Consider the following 17,054-nt stretch of genomic DNA (forward strand, 5'->3'; position numbering starts at 1 on the left):
CTGGTTCAAAGGAGGGGAGAGAGAAATTGAAGGAATTGCCTACTACAAAGATTAAGGAAATGTGTGCAAAATGGCTTGAAGTGCAAACCTTTTTTGATGAAAATCACCCTCACACAGCTATTGCAAGCCGTGTTGGCAACCTGTACACTGACAATGTTGTGAAACACTTTAGGGAAGTCATAAAGGAACGAGAGGTACAGGCCACTATGGACAGATATGTTGTGCGACAGAAGTCCAGTGACTCTGAAGCTGGTCCTAGTGGCATTAAAAGAAGAAGGGAAGTAACCCCAGAAAAGGACTCGACACCTCAAGTCTTAATGGAAGGGGATTCCCCTTCTAAACACTAACACACTCTCTCCCCTCCTCCCATCCCATCAATCATCACCAGATCTTCAATAAAAGTAAGTGTCATGTAATTGTGCATGCCTTTTTCAGTTTGTGTATTAAAATTAACATTTCATGTGGTAAAATTTTTTTTTTTTCATACTTTTGGGTGTCTTGCACGGATTAATTTGATTTCCATTATTTCTTATGGGGAAAATTCATTCGCATACCGAACATTTCGCATAACAACCAGCCCTCTTGCACGGATTAAAGTCGCTATGCAGGGGTCCACTGTATTACAGAAATAGAGATGATATTGATTGGTTTTATTACGCCACCAGCTGGCGTGTCTAAGACACGCCAGCTGGTGGGTCTAATATACGTTCACAAATGTGGTGATGATTTTTTTTTTCTCAACAAGTCGGTCGTCTCCCACCGAGGCAGGGTGACGATATTTATACAATTATTACAATATTGCATAACAGTAAATCTTCTATGTTTTGGTTCGAATAAAAATTCATTATGTGAATAAAAAATCAAAATGAAATTCATTTGTAAAGCCTGAAAATGTAACTAATGAACAGAGGAAATGTTAGTTTAGTTCCAGGAATGCCTGCATTGTTTATTCTGGCCAAATTAGCCGAATTACCAATTTCCGATCACTTTATTTTGTAGCTAAAACAGTTGATTTGGCGATTTCTTGTGCTCAATCGATAGAATACTAAGAATTTGGTCGACTTGAATAATGTAATTGGCCTAAAATGGGAGTCAAATTCCGCAAAATCGCGGGTGTAAATATCGCTGACGCATCAAAATTCACGAGAGCATAATTTTGTCAATTTTCCATCAAATTTTGTACTTTTTGTTTTATTACCTTCAGAAAAAGATTCTCTACCATTTCATAAGAAAAAATAACAAAATTATTTTTTGAAAATTCTTGGACCCTGTTGCACACTTTGAAATTTGGCTTCTGGACCCTGAAAGGGTTAAGGGAATCATTTGTTGTGTATATACTAAGTTTTTCTGTTATTACACTAGCCATCCTCCAAGATAGGGTAACCTGAAAAAAGAAGGCACTTTCGCCATCACTCACTCCATTACCATCTTGCCAGAAGTGCCAACATTACAGCTCAGATGTCCCTCCAAACTGCAACATCCCCATCCCTCAGAGTACTTTCCATGTCCAACAGCACATCATAAAAACCATTTGCTTCCACACATTGCTATTTAACATGCTGACACATCTGCTAAGACATCCAATTCACCCTATTTTGCTCCATTCTCTCTAAATGTCCAAACCACCTCCATCCCTCAACTCTCTGGATAATACCTTTAGTAACCCCACAACTCCTAATCTCCAAACTATGAATTCTCTGCCAAGTCAGCTTGTAGATATAAGACATAATAAGCATGACTGGCAAGTAATATACATTTTCACTTGTTCAGGAATCAGACGTGACCGACTCTGCATTGTGTTTAATCCGTAAACTCTCCAAACGTATATATACGTTTTTTCAACATTTGATAGTAGTATGTAAAAATGTAGATTTTTTTTTTTTTACATTTGAAAAAATGTAAAAAACTTTGATCTACATTTTTTTTGTTATATTTGAAAATATTTAAAAAAAACGTAGATCTACTTTTGGAGCACTACGCATGTGAACATAGATCTGCTTGGACCGTTTACGGGTTAATACCTGTTGGTTCATGAGCGGACAGAGACAGGAAGACAGAAACACAGCCAGACAGAAAGACAAATAAGCAGACACAGATATGAACGGAGACAGAACTAGACAGATAGAAACAAGCAGACAGATAGACACGTTTATTTGTAACAGTGAAAAATAAATCCAAGGCAGTGCGCGATCATCAAATGTCACTCCACTGCCAGTGGAGTGACAGACAAACAGATAGACAGACATGTTTATGTGTAACAGTGACAAAGCCAAGGCAGTGTACGATCATCAAATGTCACTCCACTGGCAGTGGAGCGATACTCATCTTACACAGTGCTTCAAGAAGTTTCATATATACTCCATCATTTCTAAAACATTGCTGGGACTCGGCAAAAAAAAAAAAAAATCATAAATCATTTCTTATTTATAAATACATTTTACTTATTTAACCTGTAAATGGTCCAAACATATATGTACATTCTTACCAAACCATACCACGGATGGGGTTTGAACCCGCAGTAAGAGTCTCAAAATTCCAGACCGTCGTGTTAGCCACTGGGCCAGCTAGCTTCAATAAGATTCGTCCAACTAGGTATATTTCTACACCTTTTGACTCTCTCTTACCGCGGGTTCAAACCCCATCCGTGGTATGGTTTGTTTGCAATCATGTCATTACAATTTCGTGAGTCATGTTGATGGCTTTGAGGGGACTTGAGCTAGAGTTCGTCACGGCCATGCTAGCGGGAGATTTGTCTGTAAAAACTTGCATTTGTGGACACAGTGGTGCCTATCCTAACCTTCCTATGGTGTAGAAATATACCTAGTTGGATGAATCTTATTGAGGCTAGCTGGCCCAGTGGCTAACGCGACGGTCTGGAGTTTTGAGACTCTCTTACCGCGGGTTCAAACCCCATCCGTGGTATGGCTTGTTTGCAATCGTATCATTACGATTTCGTGAGTCAGTTACATTCTTACCGATGGTGCCCCAAACGTACGTTTACATTTTATTTTTCCTGCCTCCAAATCTGGCACGATTGGCCTGAGATGCCTGGTCAGCATAGAATGTGTCTTAACACTTAGTGCACGCTGTATTAAAAAATCTGGGACCATTTAGTACCTTGTGGGAGCACTAGTTAAATTGAGTGCCAGCTAGAGAAAACAGTGAGGCAAACACCAAGGATTCACTGATGTCATGTCATAATAACTCCCCTTTTAAGAGGAAAGTGCTGTTGACCCCAAGTTTAGTGTCTTTGAGGTGGATGTGGCCACAAGTGGTCGAAGAAATATAAAAAGTCTCGATAACCCACGTGCAACACCCTTTCAAAATGTCTTATAACCTATGCCCTAAGTAAAGAGAAACAACAAAAAAAGGCACAATATCGTGACTGGAATGATACACAAATAACCCGCACATAAAAGAGAGAGGCTTACGACGACGTTTCGGTCCGACTTGGACCATTTACAAAGTCACACTAACCAGAAGTGGAGCAGGATGGCTATATATAGGCAGGAAGAGGTGGTGGTGGTGGTGGTGGTGGTGGTGGTGGTGGTAGTAGTAGTAGTAGTACAAGAATGGTATACAATATGTTCAGCAAAACAGTCACGTAGGAAGCGAAGCGGATTCTTACGATGCCTGGTAGCAACAAGAGCAGCCTCATAAGAGCAAAAGAGGGGTTTAAAAGAGGGAAGAACATTAAAAAAGTTTGAGAGAATATGACGCTTAACTGAGGGGTCCATAAATAACAAAAAAAGGCACAATACCATGACTGGAACAATACACAAATAACCCGCACATAAAAGAGAGAAGCTTATGACGACGTTTCGGTCCGACTTGGACCGTAAGCTTCTCTCTTTTATTTGCGGGTTATTTGTGTATAGTTCCAGTCACGGTATTGTGCCTTTTTTTTGTTATTTATGGACCCCGCAGTTAAGCGTCATGTTCTCTCCAACTTTTTTGATGTTCTTCCCTCTTTTAAACCCCTCTTTCACTCTTATGAGGCTGCTCTTATTGCTACCAGGCGTCGTAAGAATCAGCTTCGCTTCCTACGTGACTGTTTTGCTGAACGTATTATATACCATTCTTGTACTACTACTACTACCACCACCTCTTCCTGCCTATATATAGCTGTCCTGCTCCACTTCTGGTTAGTGTGACTTTGTAAATGGTCCAAGTCGGACCGAAACGTCGCCGTAAGCTTCTCTCTTTTATGTGCGGGTTATTTGTGTAAAGAGAAACAATTCTGGAATGTGTCTATCTCTGTCTCTCTCTGTCTCTATCTCTCTCTTTCTGTCTATCTCTATCTCTGTCTCACAGGTAAACATAAATACATTTTTTTTTTTTTTTTTTTTTTTTTTTTTTATTATCACACTGGCCGATTCCCACCAAGGCAGGGTGGCCCGAAAAAGAAAAACTTTCACCATCATTCACTCCATCACTGTCTTGCCAGAAGGGTGCTTTACACTACAGTTTTTAAACTGCAACATTAACACCCCTCCTTCAGAGTGCAGGCACTGTACTTCCCATCTCCAGGACTCAAGTCCGGCCTGCCGGTTTCCCTGAATCCCTTCATAAATGTTACTTTGCTCACACTCCAACAGCACGTCAAGTATTAAAAACCATTTGTCTCCATTCACTCCTATCAAACACGCTCACGCATGCCTGCTGGAAGTCCAAGCCCCTCGCACACAAAACCTCCTTTACCCCCTCCCTCCAACCCTTCCTAGGCCGACCCCTACCCCGCCTTCCTTCCACTACAGACTGATACACTCTTGAAGTCATTCTGTTTCGCTCCATTCTCTCTACATGTCCGAACCACCTTAACAACCCTTCCTCAGCCCTCTGGACAACAGTTTTGGTAATCCCGCACCTCCTCCTAACTTCCAAACTACGAATTCTCTGCATTATATTCACACCACACATTGCCCTCAGACATGACATCTCCACTGCCTCCAGCCTTCTCCTCGCTGCAACATTCATCACCCACGCTTCACACCCATATAAGAGCGTTGGTAAAACTATACTCTCATACATTCCCCTCTTTGCCTCCAAGGACAAAGTTCTTTGTCTCCACAGACTCCTAAGTGCACCACTCACTCTTTTTCCCTCATCAATTCTATGATTCACCTCATCTTTCATAGACCCATCCGCTGACACGTCCACTCCCAAATATCTGAATACGTTCACCTCCTCCATACTCTCTCCCTCCAATCTGATATTCAATCTTTCATCACCTAATCTTTTTGTTATCCTCATAACCTTACTCTTTCCTGTATTCACCTTTAATTTTCTTCTTTTGCACACCCTACCAAATTCATCCACCAATCTCTGCAGCTTCTCTTCGGAATCACCCAAGAGCACAGTGTCATCAGCAAAGAGCAGCTGTGACAACTCCCACTTTGTGTGTGATTCTTTATCTTTTAACTCCACGCCTCTTGCCAAGACCCTCGCATTTACTTCTCTTACAACCCCATCTATAAATATATTAAACAACCACGGTGACATCACACATCCTTGTCTAAGGCCTACTTTTACTGGGAAAAAATTTCCCTCTTTCCTACATACTCTAACTTGAGCCTCACTGTCCTCGTAAAAACTCTTCACTGCTTTCAGTAACCTACCTCCTACACCATACACTTGCAACATCTGCCACATTGCCCCCCTATCCACCCTGTCATACGCCTTTTCCAAATCCATAAATGCCACAAAGACCTCTTTAGCCTTATCTAAATACTGTTCACTTATATGTTTCACTGTAAACACCTGGTCCACACACCCCCTACCTTTCCTAAAGCCTCCTTGTTCATCTGCTATCCTATTCTCCGTCTTACTCTTAATTCTTTCAATTATAACTCTACCATACACTTTACCAGGTACACTCAACAGACTTATCCCCCTATAATTTTTGCACTCTCTTTTATCCCCTTTGCCTTTATACAAAGGAACTATGCATGCTCTCTGCCAATCCCTAGGTACCTTACCCTCTTCCATACATTTATTAAATAATTGCACCAACCACTCCAAAACTATATCCCCACCTGCTTTTAACATTTCTATCTTTAACCCATCAATCCCGGCTGCCTTACCCCCTTTCATTTTACCTACTGCCTCACGAACTTCCCCCACACTCACAACTGGCTCTTCCTCACTCCTACAAGATGTTATTCCTCCTTGCCCTATACACGAAATCACAGCTTCCCTATCTTCATCAACATTTAACAATTCCTCAAAATATTCCCTCCATCTTCCCAATACCTCTAACTCTCCATTTAATAACTCTCCTCTCCTATTTTTAACTGACAAATCCATTTGTTCTCTAGGCTTTCTTAACTTGTTAATCTCACTCCAAAACATAGTGTAAATTACCTAGGATAACCCAAAAAATCCAGACAAAGTGCTATACTGTGCTTATAGATATAATGCCTAAGAATACCTGTTGGTTCACAATGGCTTTCTCTGAGACAGAGAGAGAGACAAGCAGACAGAGAGGCAGATAAGCAGAGACAGATGCCAACGCTCATCAAATGTGACCAATTATCTCATCTTATCACTGGACCCTGCCGGCACTCATCAAAATGTCACCCTTATCTCATCGCATCACTGGCGATCAAAATGTCACCCCTTATCTCATCTTATCACTGGACCGCTCATCAAGTGTCATGCACCCTTGCTCGCGGAACTTGTCATTGTCTTGTCTTACATTGTGCTTCAAGGGAACTTCTTCTTCCTTGTACTTCTTCCTTCTTCTTCCTACTTCTTCTTCGTCTTTCTTATTATTATATACTTGCTTATCAAAAACATTGCTGGGACTTATAAATACTTATATATTCCTAGACAACAGTAAATGACGAAGGCAGGTGTAAATGTCCACCTGTCAGTGTGTTTGTGACAATTTGAGTACAATTCAGTACCTAATACTAGAGTCAGAGCAAAGATTGGTTATGAAATGACAAGAACTACTGTAAATTGTAATTATCAGAATATAAAAATTATATAAAATAATTTAGAAATGAGAAAAAAGGTATATCAGCAACACTTCTGCAATCGGCAGGACTCGATGTTGCCCTCAGGTCATCAAGTGCCAACTTCATGGCCTCATATCTCATTAAGTACTGACTCTAAATTTTTTTTTATCCTATAACACTTTATTTCTATGAAATTTTTTTTTTTTTTTTCAAAATATTCAGGGCAGCAGCGGTAAGAATGTATATATATATTTGGACCGTTTACAGTTAAAAACTCGTAACAAAAAAATTGGGGTGTTTTTTTTTGGGCTAGAACAGATTAATGGCATTTCAATTAATTTCAACGAGGAAAATCAATTTGATATACATGTACGGGGAAACTGAGTTACGAGCTCGGTCACAGAACAGATTAAACTCGAAAGTCAAGGTACCACTGTATAGACATTTTGCTTAATCCATCTCAATGCACCCCACAGTTGAATAAATTAACATTAATATGAGATGTGGTAGCCAGGCGACTTGTAGGACTTGTGGTAGCCAGGCAACTTGTAGGACTTGTGGTAGCCAGGCAACTTGTAGGACTTGTGGTAGCCAGGCAACTTGTAGGACTTGTGGTAGCCAGGCAACTTGTAGTCCAACATCAGAGAAAATGTGTACACTAATATTACTGGGGGGTAGCTAGAAAATTATTCCTTTCGTATGCCTTCACTCAGGGCGTTGTTTCTTCTAAAAATGGTGTTACATGAAAATGGGAGCGTTTCTCTTTATTTATTCTACTGTATCAACGTGGAGACAACTTGTACACAATGTAAAGTGATGAAAACCAGAAGCGTTCATCTGGTTTGTTTACATTGTGTGTGGGAGGGGTGGGGTGGGGAGGGCTGCCCTTCCTGGCTACCCATACTTCCCAACCTGAACTCCTACAAATAAAACTCACCTCTCACCCTACATTAAGACTACAAATATTTTACAGTAATTAATGAGAGTACTTTCTATGCATTTTATCGCTCTAGGGAGCTTAATGTCGTAGCAGGTGGGAGTGGCCAGGCAGGATGTCATACCTCCCACACGACTTTCTACAAATAAATACTTTTCACCCTCTCACCCTACATTAAGACTACAAATATTTTGAGGTAAATAATGAGTGTACTGTGTGTGTATCTTACTTTTTAATGCCTAGTTCTATTGCTAACTTAATACATGTTAGTGTAACTTTGTTATCTGGCATTTATATGCATTTATAAAAAGAAAAAACGGAGTTCTGCTTTCCAGCTAAGTCTGCTTTCCGGCAATAGCCTGGAACCTAACCTGCCGAATAAATTGGGCCCTACTGTACTTCTTACATTTATTATAAAGTGTTAAACCTGAAGGGGATAAGATAATTAGCTGTGATCAGGGGTTGAGAAGAGTACCTAACTAGCTTGATGGTCCACTAACACTCCTCATGCACTTACCTCTTTTAACCAACTTGGTAGTTTAATAAATATTCTTATACACACATGGTACAAACATGTTACAAAAACACTATAGCATAATGGGAAATAATACAATGCTCAAAACAGAAAGTTTATATAGACCTGTAATAAAAACTGCTCATTGAAGCTATTCATGTATAAAAGGTTTTGAAAAAATGATAGTGGGTAATGCTTGTTTTACAGAGAAAAAACAAGAGATTAATATTATCAATACATGCTTCACAAACAGGTAGCAAAACATGGCATAATAAGACTGGAATAACTTTAGGGTAATGAGACAAACAAGGACACTTTATAAAGTAAATTACGAATTGCCGGTGTCTTAATTATAATATTTCTTCAGCTAAGATATCAGTTTTTTATCACATCAAAAAGTGCTGTTATTCTATTAGTGAATCTGTGCCCTGCACAAGTGTTTTCATAATTTAGTCAGTAAATATTACACCAGTGCTTGACCCTCCTCCTGAGAACATTCAACTAACTATAATTGTAATTGTAAGAGGCGACTAAAATGCCAGGAGCAAGGAGCTAGTAACCCGTTCTCCTGTATATATTACTAAATGTAAAAGGAGAAATTTTTGTTTTTCCTTTTGGGCCACCCCGCCTCAGTGGGATACAGCCGATGTGTTGAAAGAAAAGAAAAGATTAATATGCAGTATTAAAATAACTCATTAACTACTGGAAGTAAGACATCAGGTAATATGATGACTACTTTCACTGAAATGAAATTCCTAAACTTAAAATAACAAACTTTATCCATGGCAAATGTTTGAATTGTATACCGCACAAAAGTGCTTTCTTTACATTGTTTTATATAGCACACAGGTAATCCCATTCAGAGTAATCTAGCCACTGTCCTTAAATATTCATTGACTATACAATCAACTATTCATAAACTCCTCCGTTAACATTGAGGCTAAGATTTTTCGAGTGTTCATTATTATTACAAATACTTTATTTTTCCTCACACCATTCATTCTCCTTGCGGACCTGTTCCTCCTCTGAGGGCGTGAAGTCATTCTTGATATTGAAGGTTTTGCGAATTTCATCTGGAGTCTTACCCTTGATCATGTTGGCAACAGTCTTGCATGTAACATCAAGAAGGCCCTTGATGTCCAGGTAGTTAGCTGCCAAGATTAATTCAAACAGTGTGCCTTGATCAACCTGCAAATAGTATCCCTCGATTAACCTGCACATTTTTTTTGTCTCCAAAAATAATACCAATACAGGGGTCCCAAACTTATGAGATACAAAAACTGCAGTTACAAAGAGTGCATTTTTTAATAATTTAACTTGTTAAAATATGAACATTGTAACAGATTATTAATTATAATCAAAGAAAGCGCTAAACCAACAAGGGTCATACAGCGCTGTAGAGCAGAAAAGAGTACCGAGTCTATAAACAGCTATGTGGAGAGAGGATCAGAGGTGAGGGGAGAAAAGGTCTGGAAGGGATACTAAGGGCTGTGTCAAAGTTCGTACAGTAAAGCAGTTGTTGACAAAGAGTCAAAAAGTGATTGTAAGTCAAAGGCAGGGCCATCTGCAAGAAAGGAAGATAAAGTAGGTGTGGTAGGGCAGTGGTGGCGTTGGAGGTAAATCCTGTGAGATCGCTGATAAACTGGGCAATTGACAAAAAAGTAAAGAACTGAAATAGGGACCCAACAAACCTCACAGAGAGTAATAGGGAGTCATTCCACGAGATACCCATGGGTAAGGTGCGTATGGCCAATGCAAAGCCGGGAGAACGCAGTCTCCCGAGAACCTCAACGATGGTTAAGAAGATGGCCACAAACCTAAATGTCGTTTAATAGAGTGCAATTTGTTGTGGTGGATGCCCAACCACCGTTGTTGCCAATGGCTGCGAAGACGGGCTAAGATGACTGGAAAATCTCTGAACGGAATACCTCTATAGGAAACCAGAAGATCATGCACCGCTGACTGCACAGCAGCATCCGCTTGTTCATTGCCCTGCACATCAATGTGTCCAGGGACCCAAAAGAAAACGATGTCTTTGTTTTTGCTAGCCACACAGCGCAACCATAGTTGAATACGAAGGAATAATGGATGAGGAGAATCAAATTGTTTAATGGCTTGTAAAGCACTGAGGGAATATGAAATGATCACAAATGTTGAAGGAGACATGTACATGTACATGTATATGTAATACAAAGAAGTGATATGAGGATGGCATACAACTCGGCAGTAAAAATAGTAGCCGGGAATAGTCAGGGAATACTGCTGCGAACCCAACACCGTCAGAAGATTTAGAACCATCTGTATAAACAATGATGGCATGAGCATGTGACCGAAAGTGATCGAGAAAAAGAGCAAGAAGCAGTCGTAGGCAGGAAAGCTTTGGCGCACGGTACTGGGAGAGAACAGACATAAACCATCGGAACTTCCCAAGGGGGAAGGGAAAAGGCAGACACTACATGAACATACAAGGGAGGCAACTGAAGAGAAAACCGGAGTGAGTGAAGACAAAGAGAAAATGGTCGGAGTAGGCAGGGGTGCCGGACAAACAATGGGCTTCTACTAATGTCTGAGACCAACCTATATGTAGAAGAAACACGAACACCATGAGCACGGACAAAGTAACAAAGGCAATGAGCATCATGACAATCAGCTAAGGAAGGAACATTCACCTCTGCATAGAGGCTTTCAACGGGATGAACAAAAGGCACCAAGGCATAAACGGAGACCTTGATGATGAAGGGGATCTAACTTAGAAAGAGGTGTAGGAGAAGCTGCAGAATAGACTTGGTCGCCATAATCCAGCTTGGACAAGGCTAGGGTGGAATGCAAACGGAGGAGAGTTCGGGGATCTGCTCCCCATGAATGATGCACAAGAATTTTAAGGAGATTGAGCCGACCATGGCAAGTTGTCTCCAAAGAAGAAATGTGAGGTTTCCATGTCAACTGGTGATCAAAGAGAAGGCCAAGAAACTTGACAGTACCACAGTCTGGAATACACGAGTCATGTAAATACAGTGGAATATCTGGGATAAGAGGACGTCTAGTGAAGGTAATGAAACTGGTTTTTGCACTAGAAAATTTAAAGCCATGAGAAGTGGTCTAATGGGAAACTCGGTCAATCACATCCTGAAGGGAGGCTGCTACCAGGCGACAGTCAGCGCCTGAATAAGCTATAGCAAAGTCATCCACATAAAGTGATGACCAAATATGCAATGGAAGAACGGGAGGAAGGTCATTTATAGCTAAGAGAAAATGAGTAATGCTAAGGACACAACCTTGTGGGACTCCCTCGGCTTGTACAAAGTCTGAGGAAAGCAAGGCGCCTACATGGACCTGAAAATGTCTGTCAGATAAGAAAGCAGCAAGGAAGGTTGGTAGATTACTGCAGAGGTCTAAGGAGTGGGCTTGGGCTAAAATGTTATACTGTACCTCCAAGTGGTGTCACATACCTTCTCAAGATCAAAAAAGACTGCTAGGACAGTGTGTTTGTTAGCGAAGGCATTTTGTACATACGTATCTAAATGAAGCAAGGGGTCTGAAGTAGAGCAGCCCTTGCAAAAGACATACTGGCGAGGGGAAAGACTATTGGGAGTCTCCAAGAACCATGGAAATAAATGGTATAAAATACCGACACAATGGCAATATAAACACAAATGCAGTATAATGTGATCCTTTATTGACTACGTTTCGCCCACACAGTGGGCTTTTTCAAGTCCCAAACAGAACTACCTGGGGTGGAAGGAACGCGAGTATTTATAGTCCAGCTGATGTCAGGTGAAGAATGCTAATGGTCAGCTTTGCAGAGCAGACACAGCGAAAGCCGAAGAGTGTTGCCGACTCTTCTTTCAGCGTAACCGAACAGCGTTCGACGCCGAGTTTGTCCTTGATATTAACGCCGAGCCCCATTGGCGAGCAGCAAATGTCAACATCTGCGTCAGGCGACAGACTCAGAATATCGGCGGAGAAACGCCGTTTTCAGATAAACCACGCAGGTTCGCCAGACGCACCGAAAGCTTAACCCATGGGTCCAAGTTCGCCGAGGCAGATTTTTCGAAAGAAACATAAAGCCAACACATAGCTCATCAAATGATCGCTGCCGAATGGAAGATCGCGGCGCAAAAAGCAGACGACGGCTTCGTAGTACAGAATAAACAATGCCGTTGCCGGAGCAGCCCGCCAGATAACGCGCGTTTGAGCTGATAGCGCCCAAGAGTTTAGAGAGCTTACAGACTCAGCTGGTGGGGAGCACCGAGCCAGGTTCGCAAGCCATGCAGCAGGTCGGCATAGAGGAGTAGATCTTGGTAAGACCAAGACCAAGATCTACTCCTCCTCAAATTGCCAACATCAAACCACCTTTCTCCGCTACAGCTCGGACCTACCTTGAAGAGTGTGCAGATGACTTAAACAATGCTACAAAGGAAGCTTTCCTCCAAGCCAGAACACTAGGCACAACACTCCGGGGCAACATGAACAGACGCACCGCCGAAATCATTCGCAGCAGAGTTACCACAGCGAATGTTCAACAGAAGATCAGACTTACTAGGAAACTACAAACACTCTGCGATAATAGTAATTGGAAAAGTTTAGGAAGACCTGAAATTATTCAAAATCTTTCATCTCGTCCACTGTCAACCACAGAAACTGAAGCCCTCAGCTTAGGCCTCAAATTCGCAACAGGAATTACGAAACCAAAACAAGACCTCAATTTCATCGCCAAAAACTACAGACACAATGACTCCGACTTCCAAAAAGGCTATCTTCAAGGCATCATCTCAGCAGCCATCTCAACACGCAGCTCCCCAGTCATACCTCGACGTTACATCAATGCACTCAAAGGTTTAGCAGAAGACACGACCATCAGGGTCACCACCGCTGATAAAGGAGGTGGTGTTGTTATCATGAACACTGACGATTACAGGAACAAAATGCTCAATCTACTTAATGACCCAGATACCTACAAACCTCTCACAACTAACCAAGTGGACAACCTTACTAAAACTTTTCTTCAAAGGACTCGCCGCATTCTGAGGGGCTCAGAACAAGGGAAGAAACTTCTGCACACCATGCCCAGCAACCCCAGACCTGCCAGAATGTACGGCCTGCCAAAGACTCACAAGCCTGGTATCCCACTGAGGCCCATATCCTCGGGAATAGGCAGTGCTCCCCACCAGCTCTCAGGAATTCTCGCCAAACACCTTTCTAAACTCTTGGGCACTATCAGTACAGCACATCTCAAACACTCAGGTGATCTTCTCAATCGCATTCGCAACATCAACATCAGGAACAAGAAACTTTCCAGCCTTGACGTGACTTCCCTATTCACCAAAGTACCTACTACACAAGCCATCGATCTCTTGCGCAGAAAAATTGACGATTCACTTGATCTTCCCATTCCAGCCAGCGATTTCATCGACCTTGTTGAACTATGTGTTGGCTTTACGTGTTTCTCTTTCGAAAATCACCTCTTTCAGCAGACTTTTGGACTACCCATGGGTTCGCCACTCAGTGCAGTCCTGGCGAACCTATACATGGAACATCTAGAAGCCGAACGTTTCTCCACCATTATTCCTTCGTCTGTCACCTGGCTCTGTTATGTTGACGACATTCTCCTCATAACTCCTAAACGCTTCAACGTTCAAGCTCTCCAAGACAAGCTCAACCAGGTCGAGCCTTCAATCCAGTTCACACTTGAAGAAGAAGTCGACAACACTCTTCCTTTCCTTGATGTCCTGCTCTGCAAAGCTGACCACGAACTTCGTTTTAAAGTCTATCGAAAACCCACCAACCAAAACGATCTTCTCCACTTCTACTCTCACCACGACACCAAAACCAAACGTGGTGTAATTATAGGCTTCTTCCTGCGTGCACTCAGAATCTGCAGCAACGAGTTCCTTGAGGAAGAATGCACTATAATTGAACAAATATTTTCTAAACTCCACTATCCTCGTCACTTCATCAGAGACTGCAGACGGCGAGCATTAAACATCTTCAACACACCCAGAGAAGACACTGCCGAGAAGAGATACATAGTCCTTCCCACCAACTCCATTGCCAAACATGTTTCCAACATCTTTGCCAAAACATCATTCCAAGTATCTACCTCCATAACCACGACCATCAAGGACATCACCAGTAGTAGGCAGGACAAGCCTCCATCCTCTGCAGGGGTATACATAATCCCTTGTAATGACTGCAACAAGTTATACGTGGGCGAAACATCAAGGGACCCCCAAACACGTATTTCAGAACACCAATACGCAAGCAGGTCTGACGACACAAGGAATGCCTGCGTACAACACCGTAATTCACACAACCACTTGATAAACTACAGAAACTCAAGACTTATCGCCACAGAAGACAACACTCAATACCGAAGAATCCTGGAATCATCACTCATTTCTATATCCGACAACTTCAACCAGAATAGTGGCTTCTATAACATAGCTGAACCACTTGCCAAGAAACTTCTTCATCGCTATCCCACATAAGAACACTGTAGAAGGTCTGCTCACAAACTTTTCCAATCTCCTTTCCAAACTACCCAAGTTTTTAGACTATAACCCCACTCGGTACATCATCAGATGCAGCATTCTTCACCTGACCTCAGCTGGACTATAAATACTCGCGTTCCTTCCACCCCAGGTAGTTCTGTTTGTGACTTGAAAAAGCCCACTGTGTGGGCGAAACGTAGTCAATAAAGGATCACATTATACTGCATTTGTGTTTATATTGCCTCCAAGAACCATATCAAGACATCTATTCACCAATCGTTCCAACACCTTGCAGACTACACTGGTCAGGGCAATGGGACGACAGTTAGAGGTATTAAGCCCCAAGGTGCCTGGTTTGCCAAACAGTAGTATGATGGCAGATTTCCATTGTTGTGGGAGAACCCCCTCATGCCCAAATAAGGTTGAGAAGATGCAAAAGGACTGGAAAGGCTGTAGAATGCAGATGTTGTAGCATACTGATATGGATATCATCAAGTCCAGCTGCTGATGGCTGGCAAGCAGAAAGCGTGGACTCTAGCTCTAGGAGAGTGAAAGGTACGTTATACAGCTCCATCCCATTAGAGGAGAAATCCAAGGGCAATTGCTCCTTGGCAGACTTAGACACAAGAAATGAGGGATAAAGGTGAAGCCCTTGGGAGACAAGGATAAGATAGTTCCCAATTGTCGTGGCAACTTCAAGAGGTTCTGCAACACTAACACCAGCAACCTGCAAAATGGGAGCTGGGTCCAGAGTCCGTACCTGGGTCCGTACCTTCTACCAAACCGTACACACAGAGGAAGACAAGGTAATGGTAGACACACAGTCTTGCCAACAAGTCTGTTCAGCATTGCATATGATGCGGCGAGCAACTGCCCTTGCCTGTTTAAAAACCGAAAGACACTCTGAGGTCCGATTATATCAATAATGGCCCCATGCAGCATGTTTCAAACACACTGCATGGGCACATGCAGGAGACCACCAAGGCATGCATGTCCGAGAATGCCTGCCTGAGGTTTGAGGAATAGAATGTGATGCCAGTCAAAACTAAGGTTGAAAACTGGTGTACCAGTCCATTAATAGAGGACAAAAGGGGGTCCTCACAAAAGGTGGTAAGATGAGAGTATAAGTCCCAATTCGCTCATGCAAATTGCCAACAAGGGCTACGAGGCGGTCGGGAATACATAGTAGAAGTAAGAAGAATAGGAAAGTGATCACTGCTGCGTAAATCCAGGAGAACAGACCAAATGTAATCAAGTGCAATTGACGAGGAACAGATAGAAAGATCAATGCAAGGAAGAGACTGAGTGTGAGAGTCAAAATGGGTAGGAGCACTTATATTTAAAACATGAAGAGGATAATAAGCGAAAAGAGTCTCCAACTGATCACCACGAGTGTCACAGTGGGACCCTCTCCACAAATGATGGTGAGAGTTAACATCACCTGACAAGATGGGTGGCAGAAGAGAAGAGGTTAAAAATGAAATATCCAAAATATAGAATGCATGGGAGGGGGGAAAGATATAGAGAGCAAACTGTATACCATCTGTGTAAATATATATAAGCTGCAGTATAATGCAGCAGAGAACCAACAAAAACTTCTTGATATGGTATACCAACATGCACAAGAAGCATCCTCTCATTAAATGATTCATCAGGAAAGGGATCAGAAGAATGTAACAGCACATAGCCCAAAATGGGACGAATAACAGCTGAACTAATTTTGGGCTCTTGTAACCTGACACATATTGGGGAAAACTGGGAGAACAACACTTGGAGTTCTCCCCAATTACCCCTGAGGCCACAAATATTCCATTGTAAATGAGACATTATTTACAAAGACAGGTATGTCAACAATAAGAAGTGATAAAATCTATGAGCAATTAAGGTCAGTGAAGTCAACGTGTGGAGGAAATGGTAAGCATGTAAGCAAGGAGGAATCAGAATGCTGTGAAGGAAAAGATTGTTGCGAAGGTCATGAAAAAGAAAGGGTACAAGGAGGCTTGTCTGTGTCCATCAAGGGTTTCATCTCCGCAATATAGCTGGAAATAGTGTCAAGTGTCTCAGCGGATAAGGAAGATGCCGATACCATGATTTCAGAGACAGGTGAGGTAGAGCAAGTAGAGATCGGGGTAACTATGGAGGCAACCAAA

At 42.0% G+C, this 17,054-nt stretch overlaps 1 protein-coding gene across 3 annotated transcripts in view; it reads right to left on the minus strand.

Annotated features, from left to right (window-relative positions):
• Nucleotides 1-8,515: 8,515 nt before the first annotated feature.
• Nucleotides 8,516-17,054, minus strand: part of LOC128700633 (S-phase kinase-associated protein 1) — a 134,624-nt gene continuing 126,085 nt past the window's right edge. For all 3 annotated transcript variants that reach the window (XM_070097070.1, XM_070097071.1, XM_070097072.1), the window contains one exon: nt 8,516-9,601. In XM_070097070.1, the coding sequence (XP_069953171.1) occupies nt 9,392-9,601 (210 nt within the window). In that variant the 3' untranslated portion in view covers nt 8,516-9,391. The remainder of the gene's footprint in view (nt 9,602-17,054) is intronic.

Source organism: Cherax quadricarinatus, chromosome 56, assembly GCF_038502225.1.
Source record: "Cherax quadricarinatus isolate ZL_2023a chromosome 56, ASM3850222v1, whole genome shotgun sequence".
NCBI lineage: Eukaryota > Metazoa > Arthropoda > Malacostraca > Decapoda > Parastacidae > Cherax > Cherax quadricarinatus.